Source organism: Notamacropus eugenii, chromosome 2, assembly GCF_028372415.1.
Source record: "Notamacropus eugenii isolate mMacEug1 chromosome 2, mMacEug1.pri_v2, whole genome shotgun sequence".
NCBI lineage: Eukaryota > Metazoa > Chordata > Mammalia > Diprotodontia > Macropodidae > Notamacropus > Notamacropus eugenii.
Window position 1 is genome coordinate 254,266,895 of NC_092873.1, and position 24,679 is coordinate 254,291,573.

General features: G+C 36.8%; 2 protein-coding genes across 5 annotated transcripts in view; one reads left to right on the plus strand and one right to left on the minus strand.

The window, feature by feature from the left end:
* The window catches only part of SLC22A3 (solute carrier family 22 member 3), a 137,575-nt gene extending 119,054 nt beyond the window's left edge, over window positions 1-18,521 (plus strand). The window contains exons 8-11 of one of the 3 annotated variants that reach the window (XM_072637704.1): window positions 3,854-3,962; window positions 13,206-13,318; window positions 16,177-16,276; window positions 17,667-18,521. In XM_072637704.1, the coding sequence (XP_072493805.1) occupies window positions 3,854-3,962; window positions 13,206-13,318; window positions 16,177-16,276; window positions 17,667-17,727 (383 nt within the window). In that variant the 3' untranslated portion in view covers window positions 17,728-18,521. Of the gene's footprint in view, window positions 1-787; window positions 2,101-3,853; window positions 3,963-13,205; window positions 13,319-16,176; window positions 16,277-17,666 lie in introns of those variants that run through there. The other 2 variants (XM_072637705.1, XM_072637706.1) reach the window with 2 other exon arrangements.
* A 3,453-nt stretch (window positions 18,522-21,974) lies between these two features.
* The window catches only part of PLG (plasminogen), a 65,514-nt gene continuing 62,809 nt past the window's right edge, over window positions 21,975-24,679 (minus strand). For both annotated transcript variants that reach the window (XM_072637703.1, XM_072637702.1), the window contains 2 exons: window positions 23,542-23,687; window positions 21,975-22,384 (listed from right to left, as the gene is read on the minus strand). In XM_072637703.1, coding sequence (XP_072493804.1) covers window positions 22,223-22,384; window positions 23,542-23,687 — 308 coding nt within the window. In that variant the 3' untranslated portion in view covers window positions 21,975-22,222. The remainder of the gene's footprint in view (window positions 22,385-23,541; window positions 23,688-24,679) is intronic.

Genomic DNA, 24,679 nt, shown 5'->3' on the forward strand with positions numbered 1-24,679 from the left:
TTTAAGGTCTTTTCCGTATCTCTAAGATTCTACAATTCTATAACTATGTAATTCCACGCAAAGTCTGACATCAGTTATGAAAGTAAAAATTGAGGTGTAACACAAGGAAGAAAAATCTCCAAGTAAATTCTTCATAGGGAGGGGGAAGAAGAAATTCCTCTAAGTTAGAAGATCCTTGAGGGCTGGGACCATTTCATTTTTTCATTTTTGTTTTCCTAATGCTAACATGGGGCTCTCCCCATGGCACATGGGCACGTACTCAACCCGTGTTTACTGACTTTCATGGTTGTATTCATTCTTATTTGTGCATGCTCACATGCCAGTCCATATATCTAAAACTTGCACAGAATTTTGGGTCAGAAGGGACATCACTAACCTTTAGTCCAACTCACCCCTAAAAAAGGAATTCCCACTATAACATACCTGACAAGTAGACTACCAACCGTGGTTTAAAGGCCTCCAATAAGGAGGAACCCATTACTTCCCAACATTTACCAGTTACTTCCAAAGAAATGACTTCACAGAAGAAATTATTAAAATGTCTAAGATCATATGATCAGAACTGAAAGAGCCCTTGGAGATTTTCTAGTCTACTCCTCTCCATCCCTCCCCACTCCACCCCAATTTTAAAGATGTGAAAAATAAGAACCAGAAAGGAAGTAACTTACCCAAAGTTACATAGGTATTAAGTGGCAAAGGGTAGGATTTGAATTTAGGTCTTCTGAATCTGTATTCTTTCACACCACAAACCAGGTGTTCTTGAATTTTGATTTTTTTTTAACCACAGATACAGCCTTAATTTTGCACCTATATTACCAATGTTCCTTTCAACTGGACTCCCCCTGGAAATTAAATTTATTTAGAGGAATAAAGACTTTAAGTTTCAAACTTGAGTAGTAAAGCTACTTCCCCTTCAGCAACTAGTCTCTTCACTCCTGGATGGCATGAAGCCGGCAGAGATTGTGAAATCTGGGCACGATGCAGGAAGTTTTGGCAACAATATCCATCCTTCATTATCCTGCACCTGGCGCTGGGCACCACCTGCTCATTGAAGGAATGGGTTGGACTAGATTCCTCGTCCTTCTATCTGGCTTTAACGCAACAGTAAAGCATGAATAAGACACATGTTTACAACTATTCGGTGCTGGAACAGATGGCCGTCTAGCGAGCGTCAATTCTGTTCTCGTGTTCCCGTCTGCTTTAACTGTTCATGCAAGAGTTTGTCTGGGGGAAACAGATATAGATAAATATTCTCTGAGTTTTCACTGAAAGTATATGCTAATACTCAAAACCATTATCTTGAATTAAAGTAATCAGCTTTTCTCATTGTTCCTTTTAGCTAGATTGTTACTGTGTTTCGTGACTTTCACTACTTTCCCCCCTCATTTGTTGAATATTTACTAGCAGAATGAACTTGAATTCACTGAGACAGACTCTCCCCTAATATTCTTTCATTCATTCAGTGAGAATTTGTTAAGCTCCTCCAAAGTGCTAGTCACTATAAAGTCACTGAGTGTACAAAACCAAAATGGTCCCTAAGAAGCGTTTGTTTTATTTGCAAGATACAACATGGACATAAATATGTGTTAACAATACAAAGTAAATACAAAATTATTTCAGAGAGAGGAGAATGCCCATTTCTATGGTAGTAAAATGCATTTTCCAGAAATTTTTTCAAATCTCAAAAGTTAATGTCCCAATGAATGAAGAAATTGAAAATTTCACTTCAAACAAATGTATTTTGTGTTCAGTCATTTTTATTTCTTGTTGAAAACTACGTGCTTCGGAACATATTACTGTGCATTCAATCTTTGTCTTGTTTATGAGCCACATTTATATAGGACTTTCCAATTCAAAAAGTATTTTCCTGCCAATCACTGGGTTGCATACAAGTATTATCCATTTTATATAATTAATGAATGTACACATTGTATAATTATGTGTATACAACGTATAACTGATAATACATCATATACATCTGAGCCATTTTATGGTTATGGCTCAGAAAACCTCGATCAGAGTCATAGAGCTAGTAAACAGGGAAGCTGAGATGTGAACCCAAGGCTTCTGAAGCTAATTCCAATAAACTTTTCACTCTACCATGTTGACTACCAATAGCTGCTGTCTTTTTTTTTTCAAAGCACTTAGCCAATTTATGTATTGAATAAATGGGAAAAAGTAACAATAGCAGTACTCGTTAATAAATCATCAGTTTGTAAAAAATCATTCCTCTCCAGGGTTTCTTAAACTTTTTCCACTCATGACACCATTAGCACTGCTTAAACTGTGAGTTGCGACCCCATATTGGGCCAAGACCACTGTTCTATAAATATAAGATCATATATAAATAGCCAAAATGTTGAGAAAACTTTTGGCAATTTATAATATGTCCTGTTTATCTAACTTGAAACACCTAACACCACCTAACACAGTGCCCTGAACATAGAAGTTATTTAGTAAACAATTCTTGAATGAATAAATTACTCTGGAAGTGGAGGGAAAGGAGGATGATTTCTTTGTTTTGCCAAAGCCATTCCAAAGAATTTGTTTCACATGATTTGACTTCCCACATGGGGCAGCTAGGTGGCCAGTGCAGTGGATAGAGCACCAGGCCTGGAGGAGGAACGCTCATCTTCCTGAGTTCAAATTTGGCTTCAGATACTTACTAGCTTTGTGACCCTGGGCAAGTCATTTAACCCTGTTTGCTTCAGTTTCTTCATCTGTAAAATGAGCTGAAGAAGGAAAAGGCAAACCACTCCAGTAACTTCGCCAAGAAAACCCCAAATGGGGTCATGAAGAGTCAGACCTGACTGAAAAACATCTGAAACATCTTTTATACATTTTCCCTACCTGGAATCAATGAGTTAGCTAGTTGTTTTGTTTTTTTACTTTCTAGAACGTTAGAAATAACATGGGTTTTTGTTACTTTTTCAAAATACAGATAGAGTACCCCCCCAAAAAGGATAGGGATATTTCTCTAGTGGCCTGAAAAATTGCTTTATTGTGTGTATATGTGTATGGAGGGAGGGCAGAGAGAGAGAGAGAGAGAGAGAGAGGGAGGGAGGTAGGGAGGGAGAGAGAGAATGAATATGAATATTATTCAGCTCATTTAACTTCAAGGTAGGAATCTAACTGGCATGCTGGGTAAAAGCATCAGATCAGCTTGGCACAGTGGAAAAAGTGCTGAACTCAGAGTCATGAGACCAAATCCCAGCTCTGCCACATCTTAGCTGTATGGCCTTGGGCAAGTCACTTAACCTCTCTGGACCTCTGAGTTTCCTCATCTGTAAAATAAGAGAGTTGTACCAGATGGACTCTAAGGCTGCTTTCAATTCTAGTTTTGTGAGACTGATCCTGCTAGATGGTTTTAGAAAATGAAATGAATGGGGAAGGAGAGCAAAAGAATAAATGAATAGCACGATGTAAAGTAAGGAATGACAACAACCAGGATATATTATTTTGAAGATCCTATGTGAAGGACAACATGAACTGTTTTCTCTTTCCAGGAACTGGAAAAGAAAGACATCTAGGATTTGCTTTCTTTATTCTGCTGTTTTATTACAGCTTCAATGTCCCCTGTGGTAGGAGGAAGGAATGTTAGGGGACATTTATCCCATTAAATTCATATATATATATATACATATATATATACACACACACATAGACACATATGCATATATGTCTACATATACACAATATACATTATGCGCACATATACAGTGTATGTTGGCTACTGTTTGATATATTATATGTACTTCGAAAACTATAGGGTTGTGGGAGGGACCAAGTAAATGCATTTTATGGTTAGCTGGGAATTATATTAAACCCCTAACATTTCTCTCTCTATTTCTAGGGACACCATGGTTGAGAACCTCAGTAGCTACTATAGGAAGACTAGGGATTACCATGGCCTTTGAAATTGTTTATTTGGTGAATTCAGAATTGTATCCAACAACATTAAGGTAATTACAATGTGTAATTCCCAGTTTCTCATTTCTAAATATTATGACTGAGATCTTTCAGGATGAACTTCAACCTTTTGAAAAAGTCCATTTTAGCTCAGTAATATGTTGGCCCATGCCTAGTGTCAGGGCAATGCTCTCAAAGTACGTAATCTAGAATTTGCCTATGACAAAACTTGTGTGAAACAGCTTTCTTTTCATCCGTTTCATACATGATGTCTTTGAAATGAATAATGGAAAGGTTTTCTGCCTCAGGGTTCTGGCACATAACTTAGTCTATCAAGGGGTCCCATTCAGCTATAGTCAAAGTTCTCTGGCATGGTTAGAGAAGGCTGTTCATCATCACAAATATTTTTTCATCTCAATTTGTACCCATTTTGGCATCAGATGTTAATTGAATTAAATACCTAAGCTAGGTTCCTGTCTGATGTGACTTAAGAACATCATTTGTTACCTCAGGTTCTATTTGCTGCAAGTGGTGAGAAACAGACATCTTTTGTGCTCTGTATAAGAGGATAGTTATAGACGGGAGGATTGGAACTTTTTACATTTTTTTCTTACTGATATGTTAAGTTCCCAGTAATGGACACCAACAGCTTTGAGGGCTAAACCATGGCTCTTCTGATAGATATCCTATATGCCAAATGACACTCAGGGCAGTACTCAGTAAATACCTATCATTTGAATAATTTGTCAAAGAGATGGTATACCCATCAAAGAACACTAGGCTATCAGTCAAAAGATGTGAGTTTCTTATCCCCGGTTCTTCCACTTCTGGAGCTCCATTTCTTGGGAAAGATGTTTAAACAAATGGCTTTTAAAGACCTTTTGGGTTGTAGCATTCTCCAATCAACCCTTTCTACATTGAGAAGATTACAGGTACAGTGTCCCCACAATCTCAAAAATCCACATAAAAAATTTTGGCCCTCCCTTCATACCAGAGAAGAAGTCTGAATTATTATGGTATTAAAAAAGAAAATATGTTGATATTATATAATACCACATATATATGTGTGTATATATATATATGTATCTACCTACCTACCTACCTACCAACCTACCTATCTATCTATCATATATATATATATGGAGAGAGAGAGAGAACACCTTTCTGAGTTTCTAAATTTTTTCTGTGTCATCTGCTGGCTTTTGCACATCATCTACAACTTCCACAAAACTCCCCCCAAATTCCCATTTAATTTCTTATGCCCACCACAATATATAGAAACCCCAGTGGGGAATCTTGTGACTTGGAAGGGATAGCTGTATTATTCTACCTTAGGCTAATCATTGTTGCAAATAATTAGCTTCCAAGAGAATAGTCTTCTTGCTTCCTCCATTAGCAGAACTCTCAGTGTCTGCAAGTAGGAATAAAAACAATAAGAAAATAAAGACGTCAGCTTCTGGGAGGTGCCAAAAGGCGGAAGACATTCCCTTTCTTCGCAGCCAGTCCCTAATGGAACTAATAAAGGGTTTCCTCCTTCAAAGCCTCACTAGCTCTCATTTGAAATAGCTGAAACCATTGTGGAACTGGAGTCTGCCTTGTAGAAGATGTTGGCATCACCATCAATCAAAACACTTTTACTGTTTTGAATTCACTTAGAAGTAGGAATTCATGATGCAACAAAAACTGAGCTTTCATCAAAGCAATAAAAAACATCAGCTTTGAGGGGGGAATTAACTCCTTAGACAGCAAAATAATGGTGGAGGGATAGAGGATGGGAAGCAGAGAAGGTGGTGGTGATTAAAATTTAAAGTTATTATGAGTCAGGAATAACCGAAATAAAAGCAAACCAGTTTCATTATGGCATTGAAATATGTTATCAGCCAAGTTTGAAATGCTTAAGCTATCATACACTTTCAGAAATTCACAATATCTCCTAGTATTACTACAATATTCTAAGTATCAGTCAGCTACATTAACTTCACCTAAAATTAATTCGCCAAGAGGAATACTAATTCAGAGTATGCATTTTTTCCAAGTTTCCTTCCAGTATCAGTAAGTTTTATTCTTTCTAATGCAGAGCCAAACTGTGGTCACATTATGTTCGTGACCCATTTACACCATCCCTTTTAAAAGACTTTCTCCTATATGGGAGACTTGGAGAACATCATTGCACCCCAACCAAGGGAGCACATGTATACTGCTCTCAAGAATAGTACCATTGATTTTTGAATCTTCACCTAACTGACCCATAAAGATAGGAAGAGAAGCACATATGTGTATGTTTCTGTGTGTTTGATTTGTGTTGAATCTGGGTTCAGTTCATTCTCCGCTAAGAATTTCATCCCAGAGAACAAGAGGGAAGCTTGAAATCTTCTTTTGGCAAGTGACACTGCACATTCATTTAAAATAGCTGAATCAAAGGCTAGCTTTAGTAATGTAACTGCAAGCATTTTAGAAAATACAAAAGGACTATACAGATGTGTGTTGTTGTTACAGTCACATCTCACTAATTCAGAAGTCACTTATCTAAGATCCTCAATAAGTTGTAATGTAGTCAACAACGTGAAAGAAAATAAAAATTTCTCTAAGCAGCGAAAATAGTTATCACATAGTCCATACCTTTTGCTCATAGAAAAAAACCTTCAAGTCCTCCCTCAAAGGCAATTTACCCTTAGGTGAACTTTACATTATTTTACTTTTATTTAGTTACAGGCAGTCTCGATGTGAGAGAGACTGGTATACTCCATAGCATGAGACATTAGCTATGGCCCCATCCTAACAACTGAAAGAGACAGATATCTGTCTTTTTAAACGATCTCTAGAGAAAGGAGTCATCACGTATAAAAAGCACCGAAGTTTGAAGTTTGGGGACATTTAGCATAAATGTAAATCCTTCCATATAGCTCTATAGCCTTAGAGAAGCAGCAATGGTGTAGTAGAAGCAACACCTAATAATAGCTGGCATTTCTGTAGTGTCTTTAAGTTTGCACAGCACTTTGCATATGTTATCTTATCTGATCCTTATAACATCTCTGTTCAGTCGATGCTATTATTATCCTCACTTGACAGATGAAAAAACTGAGGTTAGGACAGATTAAGTGACTTGCTCAGGGTCACACGGCCAAGTAAGGTCCAAGGTAGGGTCTGAACTCAGGTCTTCTTGACTCCAGCCCACTGCTCTATCCATTAAGCCATCCTACTCCTTCTCAAAAGAGTCCTGGGAAATTTGAGTTTTTAGCTTCTAAAACTAGTTATGGCATAGAAGAAAGAATGCTCTCTGGAGTCAGAGGGTGACTTGTGTGATCTTGTGCAGATCTTTCCAAGGCTTTTTCAATTTCCTCAGCTATCCAATGAGATTGGTAGGCAAGAGGATCCCTAAGATCTCTCCTGATCTGATTCTTTAATCTTTTGAGGCACAATGGATAAAGTGCTGGACCTGTAATTAGGAAGACCCAAGTTTGAATCCCACGTTGCTTACTAGTTATGTGACCCTGGGCAAGTCATATAACCTCTGTTTGCCTTGGTTTCCTCAACTGTAAAATGGGAATAGTAATAGCACCTACCACACAAAGTAGGTATGAATATATATAAATGGAAGTAATATTTGTAAAAAAGCATTTAACATAGTGCCTGACCCTTAGAAGGCACTATACAAAATGCTTATTCCCTCCCTTCCTATCATCATGAGAAAGTAATTTTGGTGGTTTCAGTCTCAGTTTCCTCATCTGTAAAATGCAGCTTACAATTTCTATGGTATATAAGGGATTTTGTGAGGCTCAAATGAAATGAAGAATGTTAAAGTACTTTATAAATTAAAATATCTATCATGAGTAAAAGCTCTTGTGATCGTCATTACCACCACCATCATCAGAGGACAAGAGACAACGTTGCACGGTCAATGAAGAGTAAATATTAGAATCAGGAAGTTTTCAAGTCCCATTTCTGACGTATAATGGTTATGTGACCACGGCCAAGTCACTGAGCATCTTAATGCTCCCAATCAATCCTCTAAGACTAGAAGTTACAAGACGGCTTCTGCTCCACACTGGTAAGGAAAGTTCTTCACCAGGAATTCCATACACCAATGAAATCACAGGTTCAGGTTTTAAAAATCGGAGGACTGTACCAGCAGAATAATAAAAATAATTTTAAAAAATCAGAACATTAGAACTGAAAGGAACCTTAAATTCTGTTCTGTATCTTCTATCTATCACAAGGGGCTCTACAAGGATGTAGAGGCAGGGCAGATAATAAGGCCTGGAGGATAACCTTAGAAGGCAGTGCCAAGACAGGTGGTAGGTAGGAAAGCCTGGTGGTCCTTCATGTCATCAGGAGGAATGAAGTTGGTGACTCCTATCATCCAAGCTCTGTAAAAAAGCCCATTCAGGTTTTGGGTAGTGGGGCTGCAAAAGGGGACCAGGGCACAAGTAGAGAGATGGGATGCCCCCTGGTGGTGATAATGGGGTTTCCCACTTCCTGGGCTTCCTTGATAGGTTCTAGTGTTAAATGAGGTGATACTCCATCATTATAGCTGAGTTGGTTTGTTTTATTTTTTTAGATTCAGACTTTTCAGGTTATCTCTTTATGAAATACTATCATACTGAATGGAAAATCTGACTATTTCATCATTTAAATTAAATGCTCCACCCTGTATTTATAACCTTTGGGGGCTCAAGTTCTTTTTTGATGCTGGAGCATATTTTGACATATAAATATTATCACTTTTCCTTCCCCTTTCCTCCCAATCCCCCAAAAGGTTCAGAGAGCTGTTTGTGACATTCTCTATGTAGTTATTTCAGATTTAGTGGCACAGAGGGAGCTTATTAGTTTATTATCCCCAGCTCAGTCATCTCCTTGAGTTTGAAATCACACCTCTTCTTAGGGAAAAAGATTCAGTGATGCAGGTTATAATCACTTCCCTTCCCCTTAATACTGTCAAGTAAAATAATGTGGCTTTTCTTTCAAGAACTAGTGTTTTTCAGAGCTAGCCAGAGTGGCTAGATAAATGTTGAATGATTTGCAACATGAGTCAGGTTTGCGCTTAAACCTGAGTATGTCAGTCACTTGCTAAAGTGAATTTTCAAATATATTCAGAATTTTCACAAACATAAAAATGCTGAGAATGTTATACTCAGACACAGCAATAATGACAATTTATTTCTGTAAAACCTTAAGGTTGACAAAGTGCTTTTTTTACTACAACCCTATGAGATAGGTAGTAAAAGTTAAATTTTATTATCCCCACATCACATATAAGGAAACAGAAAACATCACATTGATGTCAGAGATCCCTTTCTGACCCAGATCTACTGACTCCCAAGTGCATAATTCTTTCTAGTATCCCACATGGTAGAATGTAATTATATATCTTTTATACAGCCTTTTTAATCCCAGCCAGTTGCCTTATAGATATGTGCTGCTGTTCATAAGCTGGACAAAGTGAGTACATTTATGGATCAGTGCAAATCTGCCCTGTAAAGTTCTCAGTGCTCATGCCTTGCTTGCAGTGAGCTAATAATAGCATCCTGATAACACAAGGCACAGTCTCTCTTAATTGAGAAGGGCAATGAACAACAGGAAGGAAGGGTATTCCATTCGTAGCAGTGCTATTGTTTTTTGCTACCATCACACTGATACATTCAGTTAACTGCAAACTTTTAGGATTGGCAGGGACCTCCTGCTTCCATTTTATCCAATCTATCAAACGCCCGTCCTTAACACAATATACCTAATGAGTGGTCATCTGGCCTGTGCTTGAAAATCTCCAATGAGGGGGAAAATCATTGCCTACTGGTGCAACCCATTCTCGTTTTGGACAGCTCTAATTGTCAGGAAGCTTTTCCTCCCCTTAAACCTAGATGTTGTTCTTTGGAGCATCTACTTTTTGCTCTCAGGTTTTTCTTCTGAGGTTACACAGAATAAATCTAACCTCTTCCAACAGTTTTTCAGATATTTGTATGCAGTTAATCAGGTTCTGCTAGTTTTCTTTTCTTCAGGCTGAACATTCTTATTTTCTTCCTTGCTTACCATGGCTTTTCACCATTCTGATCTCCCTCCTCTGGAAGTTCCCCAAGTGGTACTCTACTGAGGCATAAGCAAGCTGTTTTGCTACAGTGCTCAACCAGAGAACTAAGAACAGAGGGGATTGTGGCAAGGTGCCTGCCTGTGTGTGGGATTGTACCAGACCAGAAGGAAGGGGCCTGGCATCCAAGTATCCAGTTCTATTCCCTTAAAGTTACTTAGGTCAGGAACTGAGGTTGAAAAAAAGTGAATTCCCCAGCCTGGGGGGATGTTAAAGTCTAGGCCTCAGGAGATTGGTCATAAAAAGTAGAAAGAGTCAGAAAATGAGAAACAAGGAAATGTAAGGGGGAAAATGAAATTTCCAAAGATTTAAGGAAGAAGAAAATTCAGTTAAAAACCTGGAAAACAAGCAGATAAATCAACAGAAATAATATTAATAAGAAAAGGGAAGATAGACTCCACGACATCTAAATGAATCCAAACATCAATGGATAAATATTGTATGACAAAGAATAATGATTCAGCACATGTTAAGGAAGAAGATCCTGTGAATTCCCAAGAGATCATAGAACCATAGCAGGATGTTCCTGAATGATGCAAGAAGGAAGTAAGAAGTGTGAGAGACTATATAGCCTGTATAGTAGAAATAATTGGCAAAACAGAAAAATTTGATTCATGGTGCTACATCTCTTCAAAAAAAAATAAAAAAGAGAACAACTAGTTTGGAATACAAATACATGGAAATAAAAAACAATCTAAAAGAAGAAACGCTTTTTTTAAAAAAAATGAAATAATATTAAAATAACTCATGATTTCTGTAAAAGCAAAACAAATTGATCTTGAAGACAGAATGCATAAAGAGGATTAAGGTTATAAATCTTTAAGAAGAGCACAAGAAGTCAAATAACCTGAACACTATAATGCAAGAAAACTGCCCAGAGCTTCTGAAAACAGAAAACAAAGTGCCACTTAAAATAATCTACAAATTGCCACCAGAAAAATCCTATGCTGCAAATTCTAAAACAGGTGTGAGGAATCTGCAGCCTTCTAGGTCCTCAAGTGTGGCCCTTTGACTGAATCCAAACTTCACAGAACAAAATCCCTTAATAAAAGGATTTATTTTGTAAAACTTGAACTCAGTCAAAAGGCCGAATCCAAGGACCTAGAAGGCCTTGAGGCCACAGATTCCCTACCCCTGCTCTAAAACATACAGTGCTTATATTTAACAATTCCAAGACAAACCACAAATACTGCAACGAACCAAGAAAAAGTCTATCAAGTATAAATAAGACGAAATGTGAATAACATAAGACTATGCTTTACTCCCAGCAGAAACAGCAGAAGGAGATAAGATATGTTCTGAAGATCAAAGGAGCTCAAGATGTAACTCATAGTGATATGCTCTGAAAACCTGAGCCTAACCATCAATGAAAAAAGACAGATGTTGAAGCATGCTAGAACTTTGGTGCAGAGAAACAAATACAGTTCTCCAGCTATGGTCTTACTAGGGCAGAGTACAGGGTGATTATTACCTCCTTGCTCCTAGAATTTATGCCTCTGAGGGCAGCCCAAGATTACCTTAACTTTTTTTTTATTGCTACATCACACTATTAACTGATATTAAGCCAGGAGTTCATATCTTTTTCTGATAAACTGCTATCTAACCATGCCTTCTCCATATTTTATTTATACTCCAAAATATAAGAATAAAGTTTTACACTTGCATTTTTGCTACCAAATGTCATCTTTTAAATTTTCAAAAATTATTGCATGAGCACTACTTTTAAATTTCTTAAGGTTGCTGTCTTTCATTTATTAACCAGATTGATGTATTGATGTTTTAAAATTGCATTATATAAATTTAACCATGATTTCTTAGTAAGAGTGGAACATCGGGCCAAATCTATAAAAATGAAATAATAACTTTCCTAAATTAGCTATTAAGCATTATGCTCTTTCTTAAACTCTGTTTTATCTTTTGTATGTAGAGTTACAGACTGAGAGAAGGAACCTTAAAAATCATGCCCTACACCTTCATTTTACACATGAGAAAATTGAGGCACAGAAAGAATTTAGAGTCTAGGGCCCTGTGTTGGCATCTTGGGTATACTACTTACTGCTCTTATGACTTTGTTAAAGACAGGATTATAACTAATTCTACAATTTCCCAGTTCAATTTTCTTTCTAATACATTTGTGTGTGTGTCTGTGTCTGTATGTGTGTATGTGCGTGTGTCCCCTAGAAGGGAACTCATAAGTCATCTAGTTCAAGCTCCTCGTCTCATATACGAAATCCTCAAAAGCTTAAATGACTTTTCCCACAGTCAGACACATAGTAAAAAGAATCAGGATTTAAACTTAGGTCCCTAGATATCAAATATAGTCCTCTTTCATATGTGTGGGTATGGATGTATATATACACTTGTATGTATAGACATGTGTGTGGATTGTGGTACAGTAGATAAAGTGCCTGGCCTGGAGTCAGGAAAACTTATCTTCCTTCCTGAGTTCAAATCCAATCTCAGGCACTTCTTAGTTGTGTGACCATGAGCAAGTCATTTAACCCTGTTTGCCTCAGTTTCCTCATCTGTAAAATGAGCTGGAGAAGGAAATGGCAAACCATTCCACTATCTTTTCCAGGAAAACCCCAAGTGGGGTCACAGAAGGTCAGACACAATTGAACAAGCAACTGAACAGTAATAACAACAAAAACAACAAAATTGTACGAGTACATTATTGAGCTTATTTAGAAAGGAAAGTATCATTTGTAACCCAAAACAAAAGTATTCAAATGCTGTTGTTTTTGAGAAGGCTAAAACTCTACAATATGAAGGAGGTAAAATGTGAGAATATCATCATGCCAGCAGGAAAACTGTCTGCTTTTCATAGAAGAGTAGAAAATGAATACAGTAAGAAGTAGAAGAGATATAGCTATGAGCAGATTGTAGAATCTAATAGAAAGTCCCTCCTGCAAGCGCCTGACCTCTAATCTGTGGTGTTAATTGAAAAAATTATTTTCAGTTAAGTCTTTTGACCTTTCTTGACTTCAGTTACCTTACCTATAAAAGTCAGAAGCTAGCACTTGCCTTATCACACAGGATTGCTATCAGGATAAAACTAGATTAATTGGTATGAAAATATATTTCAAATTGTAAAGTACTCTGAGAATATAAAATAGTTCCTTCATTTTTATTACTAATACCATGCACCTTTCATTTTCTTGATTTTGCCAATACCTTGATCATTAAAGAAAAAATATATATTCTTCCTTTGCAGAAACTTTGGTGTTTCATTGTGTTCAGGTTTGTGTGATTTCGGCGGTATTGTGGCTCCATTTCTGCTGTTCCGGCTATCAGCAATCTGGCTGGAGCTACCTCTTATCATTTTTGGTAAGAATTTAACATGTCTCTTTTAAATATGGTAGTTTTCACTGGAGAATTAACCTGACATAATGGATAGAGTATTGAATTTGGACTCTTGGAGATTGGTGTTCAAATTTTGCCTCTAATATTTTCTATTTGTGTGACCAAGGTCAAACCCTTTAACCTTTTCAAATTTCAGTTTCCATGGGAATAAAAATAACTGTACTTCTTACCTCATGGAAGATTGAATGAGACAATATGTAAAAATGCTTTGCAATCCTCAAAATGTCATTCAAATGTCAGGTATTATTACTAATAGAACTCTAGGTTGATTCTTAAAATTGTTATTGGTGGGACTCATTTCATCGTCTGCCTTTGACTATTCTATTTTTATAAGCAGTCAGCTATAACCCAGTAAAATTTTGACCCATAAATGCAGTTCCCCTACAAGATTCTGTTTTATTTGTTAATTGTTTATCTTTAAATTTAATTTAATTTAAATTTAAACTCTTGTAAAATGCTGTTGTTGAAGAACAGACCTGATGCCTTTTTTTTAAAAAAACGGTCTATTATTTTTTTCCCAATTACATTCTCAACATTTTATTAAAGTTTTGAGTTCCAAATTCTATCCCTCCCTCCCTTTTTCCCCTCCTCCCTCCCTGAAACTATAAGCAATCTGGTGTATTATATATGTATAATAATCATATAAAATGTTTACATAGTAGTAATTTTGTGTAAAAAGACTTGAATTTTAAAAAATGTAAAAATTCATCTCTATATTTTAAAACCAAACTACATGAAATAGAAAATCTTAGTTTCATGTACAACTCCCTCTGCTCTTTTTATATGGAAATGTTCGTGTTTCCTGATGCTTATCAAGTTCATAATAAATCTCTTGGAAAAATGAAAATCAGGCACTTGCTGCCTCTACTTGTCATAACCAATCCTTGATTTCGTGTCTGATTTGAGAGAAATATGTGAAAGTAAGTGATAAAGCCTGATCCAAAAGTAACACATCATTGTCACTTACCACCATGACTGAAACTGCTCTCTCAAAGACAGAAATTATCCCTCAATCACCAGGTGCTATGGAATTTTTTCAATCCTTATCAAAATCTCTTCAGCATTTGACATTGTTGGCTATCCCTTACTACAAACTCTTATCTTTTGACTTCCTGGGCTCTACTATTCCAATTCTTTGTGATAACTCCTCTTTCTCTTTAACCCATTGTCTCCTATTTTTCAAATATTAGCACATCCCCGAAGTTTTATTCTCAGTCCCTTTCTCTATCTTCTTTTCCTTAGCAACTTATTCATCTGCATAACTTCAGCTGCTGCTTCTGTGCAGATGACTCCCAAGTCTGTCTTCAGCTCTGACCTCTCTCCCAAATTCTAATCTGGTCATTCTTTCCAGTTGCCTGGTGTTTATTTCCAGCTAACATCTCTTTATAGGATAGATCTATATCATATCAGATTTATGTCTGCTTAAGGTGTGATTTGATTTTGAGCATGTAAAGCAATCTGTGTAAAAATGAATTCTGTTCTATGGAGTTCCACTATAGTTATCTCTTATTTATTTGGTTTGCTGATAAATACAGTGAGCCAAAAAGAAATTAAGCACTTAACCATAGTCATAAATGTAACCTGTTTTGGTTTCACTCAATCTCACAATCCCACTGTTGAAGAATATGATAGAAATCTGAGAGTTGATAAGTACCCAGAGGTCACCCGAGCCAAACTCCTGTCTAATAAAAATATCATTTCACAAAAATAATCTTCGTTCTATTGGGCATCTAGACTCACATCAAGAATTCCATAAAAGATTCCTTCTAACCATTTTATATTCTTACAAAAGATCCTTGTTAATTCTGGAGCTAAGGTGAAAAGGAGGATACCACTGATAACAACCCAGGATAAACTGGACAGCTTATTTTTATGGAAGTAACCTTGGACTTCGTATCAGAAGACTTAAGTTTGAGTCCAGACAGATGCTGTCATTTTATTAGAAGTGTGATCTCAGTCAAGTTAATTTCTCTGAGCCTGAATTTCCTAATCTATATGTAAATTTTTGGCTCAGAACCAAAAAATCTAATAGGTTTATAGGAATCTGGTTTGGACCAGATTCAATTTTATATCTTATCATACAGATCACACTTGTGACTCTACCTCTGATTTCCCCCGGAAATATCAGAAGTTGGTTCATGTCTGTTTCAACCAAAAAAGCCCCAAAGCTAACAAAATGCCAAATATAGGACAGGTTCTAACACAACAGGAAACCCTGAAGAACACTCACCCAAAACCTTCCTTCTCAGGTGGGCCTCTGTGTCTAAGCACTAGTTCCCTCTCTCCATGTTCCTTTATCCCTAATGTGGCACTTAGACACCAAGTCCAAAAGTATAGCTTGGCCATGTTAATGTGGAATTTTTGTCAATGGAATATTGACCTGTTAAAGTCATATTACCCTGTTAAAGAGACATCAGTTCTAGAACAATATATATTCATCAGTGGAAGATTTTACATCCTTTTATAATGAGACCACATGAGTATCAAAATAAAGCACTAATCATTGAGTACAACAAAGGACTACGGGATGTGCCTAAAAGTACCAGAAACATGTAGATGAGAATAATGATAATATTTTTGGTGAATCAAATGAGAGAATGTAATATACTTTGAATTCTATATCCTCGTATAAATAAGATCTTTTATTTTTATTATTAGTCTCATAATTCACATGGAGAACAGGCCTACAGGAAAATTTTGGTTATTTCAGTTATTTATAAATTTGCTACTTCTCTATAAAAACCCAACATTTTTGAGAACTAAAGATTAAGTCAAGCATGTCTAATCCTGGTACTATAACGTCTTTCATTACCGTTCCCTAGGTATTCTTGCATCCGTCTGTGGAGGTCTTGTCATGCTCTTACCTGAAACAAAGGGTATTGCCTTACCTGAGACAGTGGAGGATGTAGAAAAGCTTGCCAGGTAATGCATCATCATGATTGACATGATAAGTATTTTCTGTGTATTTTATGAACATACTTAATATTCATGGAAATTAAAAGCCTGGATCTCCTGGAGTTTGCATATCAGCAATGACAAACACAAAGACCCAGGCAAAATCAACTGTTGATGGTACATCTTTTACTCTATAAGTAAAAGAAGTATATTGGGAAATATGATCATCACATCATTTCCTAGATAATTATCAACGTTTTATTTCATACCATTTGACTTTGAATTGTGTTGTTTTGCTTTTTTGTTCATATCTTATTTCTCAATATTAAAAAAATAAATACCCTTTAAACCTGGAAACATTTTAAAAATCAGAATCCACCTCCTTATTTTAGTTTGTCAGCCTATATGAAATAAATTCTTTCTCTTCCTTGACAAGAGCCTCCTATTGTCATCCTATTTGCATAATATTATTTTGGAAGATAAAACCAACAAATAAAAATGCAGGGTTCTCACAAGAAGCCAAGTCTAGGATATATTCAGGGCAAAGTCATCACCTCACAAAAAATAAAATAATGCATATGAAGTACTTTGTAAATCTTAAATTACCATCTGAATGTGAGATACTATTATATTTATTATGAGCCAGTTAGAAAACAGCACTGAGTAGAATGACAGTAACTCAGAATGGCAAAGAGACTTTTAGAAGCCCTAGCTTCAAGCTGGACAGGAATTAAAGCTCTGCGAACTGGGCATCAAGCCTCTCCTTGAAGATGTCCAATTATGAATGACCTGCTACTTTCCAGAGCAGCCCATTACATTTTATGGCATCTCTAATTATGAAGTCTGTTTTCCCCTTACTATAAGGGAGAAAACTTGGGCTTTTTGCAATTTCTACCCATTGCTGCTAATTCTGCCTCCATGCACCAGCAGAATACTTCAGATCTTTTTCCCATATCAAGGCTCATATCACACCTGTCAGTCTTCACTCCTCTAGCCTATAGCCTAAGGTCCTTCATCCAGTCCTTATATGAGATGATTTCTAGTCCCTTTCAAAATCCTGGTCACCTTCCCTTCAAAGAACATTAGTTTATCAATTCCCTTCCTAATTACTCCAAAAAGAAATTACTTATCTCTCAAATTATTAAAATCATCTTTACACCTAATCGGTTTTTCATGTTACCAAGACTGCTACCTCACATTTGATGCCTTTTTTGAAGGCATAAACAGCTCCATTTTCAAACCATCTCTTCTCAGTGGAAAACAGAAACAATACACTGCACTGTCAATGAGCATGTGGCCATGACCCAAAATAATTCCATATTGATTAATATGTTTGTGAAACATATTATTTCTTTCCTCTAATTCATTAAGTGACTTTCTAATGTGGAATTTCTTTTTTTCTTCTGTGTTTTGCTAGCCCACATCTCTACAAAAGAGGCAAGAAGAAGAAAAGTCAAATAACAAACATTCACACTTGAGTCCTTGCCAAAGACTAAAGAAGGTATTTAGTGTGAGGTTGTACCCTGGGAACCTGGTTCCTATCAGATATTCCTTTGAAATCAGTAAAATACAACTTGCAAGGATATATGTTTCATTTTCAACTGCATTCTAATATGAACAAATTCTCTGTACTATATAATATATATATATATATACATATATATATATTGTATTTCAAGTATGATATATAGACTTTTAAAATATCCAGTGTATTTTTGTATAATATTGGAAAGAAGCATTTCTTTTTGGGAGATTGGGACTTGTGGCCATATCAGTGAAGAGCCACTTCCTTGAGCAGCTTTCATGGAGCCAAGAAATTTTCTTTGTTTTGGAGTTGTTCACTTCTGATGCAAGGAAGGGAAAAGAGCTCCATGACAAATAATGAAACGTACCTGCCTATTCTGATGAGGATTTCTCCGGCAAGTCAGGAAATGCAAACAAGCAGAATTTAGGAATGGTGCTGGCGACCTGAGCAGCAATAATCTAATTCAATTCAACAAGGAAAAATATGGGGGTCACTTCATCAAAATTTGGCTGAACAATAAAAGTGCCACATTAAAAATCTTTTTAAAAGACCACAGAAGATCAAGATTTAGGAACTTTGATATTGGAATCCTAAATATATTGGACAACACTGTGCTGGGCCTTTACTGTCTCTTCTCACCTTGAACATTTGGGGTATAGAATTCACCAATTTGATTTTCTCTTTCTCTCCTGTCATTTTCTACAAATAAATCTTAGCTTGGTTTAGGCATTGTGCCAATTACAAAGATTCATTTGGAATACAAGTTGGAATTTTGGCTAGATTACTTATTATTCAAGATTAACCCTGAGATTATCCAAAAAGATCTTTAATTTTTGCCTGCAGTGAGCACCTAGAGCCAGATCTTTACTCTAATGAAAAGGAACTGTGGAGGGAAAAATGGCCTTCACTACCGATGAGTTCACAGTTCTCGGAACTGTCAGACTGAAGTGGTTTGCCTTGCATTTGTTAGGTTTGTTTCTTGGTGATATCTATATTTAAGAAGGCACAATGATTTCTTACTCACCTCTTCCAATTCTTGCTTATCCAAGGACTGAGCCAATGCTTAATACAAAATGAAGAGTGTGTACAGTCATGCTTAAACTAATTAGAATCCAGTTTTATAAGTGTTCTTAGACATCACAAAATATCCTTGAATGTCATCAGGGTTTTTTTGGTATGCTCCTCTGTAGGTTATACTTTTGGGTTGAGTATTGCCTTATACAGTACTTTTAATATTATTTTCCTGGGGACATTAGATAGAGGGATACTAAAGGGTGTGAGATCTAGATAATATTAGAATTTCTATTAGAGTATGCATATATAGATATGTGTATGTACAGAATATGTGTGCTAATCACAACTTAAGTTTTTAATCCTTATATTACAACTGATTTAAATGTTAAATGTTCATTTTATAAAATATACAAAACAATTTGCTTTAGATTTTAGTGCTATAGTATGGCTTCGCTAATTCATAGTTATATGGCTGTTGCCTTTTTTTTCCCTTAAGAGCACTAACTTTAAGAGGATTTTAACATTTTTAATATCGCCTCTGTATCTTTAAGCTATTTTACCTCCAATAACAATAAAAAATGTTAAATTGGCAAGAAAAAAATAATTATTATTCTCTCCTTTCTTCTCACTTTTAGGAAAAATTCATGAAGCAAATTAGTATGGCCATTTTCCTCACACGTCAAAATAGTTTTGCCTTTCAGCTTCAGTAATAGACATGTCCTTATCTGGAGATAAGGAAAATAAGATAAAAGCCTTTTCTGAAATCTTTTGGATTTCTCTTACTTTCTAAAGGCTTTCAATAATGAGCTTAATTCATAATTCTACCATTTGTCTCATTTTAGAATATTTGTAGCTCTCAGGACTTTTCCAGCAGGGTATCTCCAGTCATTGACCAACTTACTGCTGTCCTTAGGAAGTGATTGGCACAGTGGAAGGACCACCAGAGCCTGAAGATGCGGATCCAAATCCTTTGTGTGACCTTGGGCAAAGCACAATCTTTTAACCCTGGTTTCCTCATCTCAAAAATGTTAAGCTATATGGAGAAAGTAACTTACAAACCATAAAGTATAAAGAAATACAAACCATCAACTCCTGTTTGGTCTAGATTCTTGTTCAGAAGGATAAGCAGAGCATTGAGGCTTGATTGTAGATAAAGTGCAAAGTGGTAAATGTCTGACATGATATTGCTTAGTGTGTGAGGTTTAAATTTAACAATTGAAATGGTCAGACCCATTGATCTCTTAATTCCCTCCCAGTGATAGCATTCTGCAGGCCTAAGACTTTTCACAAAATGAGTCATTATGCCTACAGAACCATATAATTTTGTAGCTAGATGGGATCTTCAATACTACCTAATTCTACCCTTTAATTTTGTAGCAGAAAAAAAAAATGAGATAGATTGAATGACCTGCCCATAAATCACTCAAGGAGGGACTCACCCGATATACTGTTGGCCTTCTCTGCATCTACTGATATTGTTTGGATAGTAAGTGGGACACATGAGCAGTCCTTTGGTTAGCACTACCTCTTTCTACATGACAGGCCCATCACCCTTTTTTCTGCATACCTTTACTGAGATCCTTTTGTATCACTTCACCTGTGTAAATCCTTTTGTTAATATATTTACACCTACCTTGTGGTTCTCTGTTACAAGTTTAAGTGACCTGAAACTTTAATCTCTCAAAGACTTTGATATTCCATGATGTCTATGAAATGCATATAGCATAAGTGGAAGACTACTTTTCAAATGTCTCCATCACTATTCTGTCTGACACATTCATGCTGGTTTTGTTGGTGTTCCGTCACTTTAGTCATGTCCAACTCTTCAAGATCCCATTTGAGGTTTTCTTGTCAAAGATACTGGACTGGTTTGCCATTTCCATCTCCAGCTCATTTGACAGATGAGGAAACTGAGGCAAAGAGGATCACACTGCTAGTTAGTGTCTTGGGACATATTTGGACTCAGGAAGACTCATCTTCTTGACTCCAGGCCCAGCACTCTATCCACAGCACTACCTTCCTGTCCTTTATGCTTGATAACCAATAGGAAAAAGGCAGTAATACTTTCTAGTAAGATAATTTAAGTAGAAGAATATTAAAGCAGTTTTGGTGGAAGTAGTGGGGTGGGGTGGTTGAGACAAGGATCAAGCAAGAAGTTCTTTTTCATTGGGGTAGGGGGAAATGTGATGACCGTTTTTAGAAAACACACAAATTACCTGACACATGAATCAAAAACTGAAAAATGTAGCCTTAAGGTTTATTCTACTTTCTACAGTCACCTTAATATAGTGATGTTAAGCATAGCAATTTTTTAAAAGGGGGAAAACATTCTCACTTGAAAATAATTGGAGAATTGGAACTATTCACCTGCTGTTGCTCCTAATGATTTTGGCAGACTTCCTATATTCTACTGTGACCCAGGATAACATTCAGACACTCAGCTCAGTATTGAATTACATTTCCCTTGCCCGGTTCACCTCACTATAGACAGATAACACTAAGTTCAGTGTTCCCTGTGCTTAGGTAAAGGAAAGTAGTTACTGACAGATATCATTTCTAAGAATAGGGCTTCTTGTCATAACTCTGCATGCATGCTGCTGCTTTTTAAAAATCTCTCAGTGCCAGATGTAATGACACTAAGGATATGCGTCAAGCAGGCCTTCATTGGCAAGTTGTTCAGTTGTTTCAGTCATGTCTGACTTTTTGTGACCCCATTTGGGGGGGGGGGTAGTTTTCTTGGCAAAGATACTGGAATGGTTTTCTATTTCCTTCTCCAGCTCATTTGACAGATGAGGAAATAGGTAAACAAGGTTAAGTGACTTGCCCAGGGTCACATAGCTAGTGTCTGAGGCTGGATTTGAACTTGGATCTTCCTGACTCCTAACTTGGTGCTCTATCCACCATGCCACCAGGCTGCCCTACATTGGCAAGAGCAGTGGGGTAGGTGACACATTGGGATATCTCATCTTTTTTTCAATAATTTTTATGGTCTGGTTCCTCATTCTTCACTATACAACTCTTGAGAAGTAGATTTCCTCACTTAAGTTGGTTAACTTCAACACCATAAGGCGAGAAAAATGACTTTTATACAGTTGAACAAGGAATTGTAAACATTTAAAATCAACTTTTATTCTTACATTTTTTGATCTAGCATTCAAGGATAAAAAAAATTGGCTCAAGCCAAGGGACGTAGAGAATTTTTTTTAATAAATGTCACATCTGAGTCTCTATTAACACAGAATCAGACAGTCAATGAGATGAAAAGCCAGTGCACAAAAAAAAAATTCCCCAAAACTGTCAGAATGGTATCACTCACAGCTAATGATAACACCCAGAGTTGTAGTTCGATTACTGTAAATTACTTCTGAGCACATCATATCTGCTACCTGTGTGCTGATTACCATACTCAGTTTTTCACAATTTCTTCTATCCAATTAATTATTTTTCATTACATCTTCAATCCAAGAAATGTATCTTGATACTCGAACATAAACACCAGGTTTATTGGGCCGGGCACAGCCAAGACCCCAAGAAGTGACGCCTTGTAAAACATATTTGTCATCCTCAAAACAAATCAGAGGTCCTCCACTATCACCCTGTATGGAGAAAAATGCAGCAATCAATGATCATGTGATGACTGAATCACGGACACTGCCACCTTTGAGTGGAATGATTCACTCTTTCATGAGAAATGATTGTTTATATTTTTGTTTTTAGAATCTCTTTCTTGCATGTTTTTAAAATGTCCCCTTTTTCAGTGAAGAAATATTTTGTCAAACAGTAATTTACTGGAAGAGGGTTGTATTCCTAGTATAATGTTTGGTGCTGAATGCTCTGCTTGTAGACTCAATGAAACTCTCAGTTTGGATGTTTCACCTAAAGAAATTGTAGAAACTATCATTAAAAATTCATCACTTCCTTCTCTGTTCTTTATTTCTGTTAGACAAGGTCAGGCCCAGACAGAAGCATGATCTTGGTAAAGTCTGTCTTCAGCATACACCCTGTCTGTTCTTTCCTAAGATACTTCCCCACCAGACTTGTCAAAGTCTCCTACTTCCTATCAGGTTAGACGGGGTGCCTCTCTGTTAGGCATGTCCTTCCTACCAGGGGTGGGGAACCTGCAGCCTTGAGGCTATATATGGCATTCTAGGTCCTCAGATGCAACCTTTTGACTGAGTCCAAGTTTTACAGAACAAATCCTTTTACTGAGGAGATTTGTTCTGTGAAGTTTGGATTCAATCAGAGGTATGCACTTGAGGACCTAGAGGGCCACATGTGGCCTCAAGGCCACAGGTTCTCCACTCCTGAGTACTTCCTTGAGCTTCATTCTTTCCAGGTCTGAGGTTCAAACAGCTAATCTGATCCTGTCTGCCAGTGGGAGAAATCTAAAGAACCTACTCCCAGAGAACCTTCTCTGCCATGTTCTTGTGGAGACAATGGCCTCTAAAGTTGGGTTTAATACATTAATGACCGCAGGTAAAACATCAGATGGGTGGGACATCTATTTGGAGCAAAACTTTTGAGCCTTCCTCAAACCTCATCATGCTGCCAGCTACTTGCTTCACCTTTACCTGTGTCCGTTCCTTGCTTATAAAGTGTCTGTATGGCGTCAGATTCTATCCAGTTGTTTTGACTACACAACATTATGTGGTGTTTCTCATTGAACTGCCCAACCTGGGAACCAGAGTAAGATGTCACACAACATTCAAACCCAAGTGAAGTTTCAGATTGGCACCCACTAGCATTTTCTTACCTGGCAGCTATCCACGCCACCAACTAAATGACCAGCACAAAGTTCAGTAGATTTCACTCTCCCATTTAAATACTCATGACGATTACACACTCGGTTATCAATCACAGGAAGGCTGGCTTGTTTGAGCAGACCTCTTGGAGAAGTGCCTTGAGTGAGAAAAGTGAAGAAATGGTTATCAAGCCCCAAATGGATTCACATGGAAATCTCAGGACTAACAAATCAGAAAAAAATATTAGGGGCTATTATGTCTGACTTAATCAAATTGGAGTAAATAAATTGATAACAACAATGGTTAACATTTATATAGTACGTGTCACATGCTGCACTGGACACGGCACCCAGACACACAATAATATTATCTTTTTCATTACCCAAATGTTTCCAGTGCAATGACTTTGGCCTCCATCACAGAAAGGCCAGAGGTTAATTAGAGAGAGAGAAAGCATTTTACAGTTATTATCTCATTTGATCCTCACAACAATCCCAGAGGGTAGGTGCTATTATTATCCCCATTTTATAGTTGAGGAAATTGAGGCAAAGGTTAAGTAACTTGCCCGAAGTTACATAGCTAGTAAGTATCTGAGGTCAAATTTGAACTCAGATCTTCCTCACCATGAATTAATTTTATTAAAGAATATTTGTTTTATTACTTTTTATTCCATTGTGAGAACAGAAAGTATAAAAACTATGCAAGGTTATATGCCCCCTCTAACAGCCTCAGGTTCAGAAAGGGCCTCAGAGACTGTGGAGCCCAACTTGTACTAGAACAAAAATTCTATCTATCATAGCTAGGTGGTAAGTAGATAAAGTGCCAGACCTGAGGTCAGAAAGACTTAAGTTCAAATCCAGCCTCAGAAACTTACTAGCTGTGTAACCCTGGGCAAGTCACTTATCCCTGTTTGCCTCACTTTCCTCATCTGTCAAACAAGCTGGAGAAGGAAATGGCAAGACACTCTAGTATCTTTGCCAAGAAAACCCCAAAAGAGGTCATAAAGAGTTGGACATAACTAAAAACAATTGAACAAAAATCACTTATTATTATTAATTATTAAATTGTTGTCTAGCCTGTGCTCGAAATTTTCAAGTGAAGGAGAACCTTCTCCTAAGATAGCCCATTGCACTTTTGGAGAATTCTAGT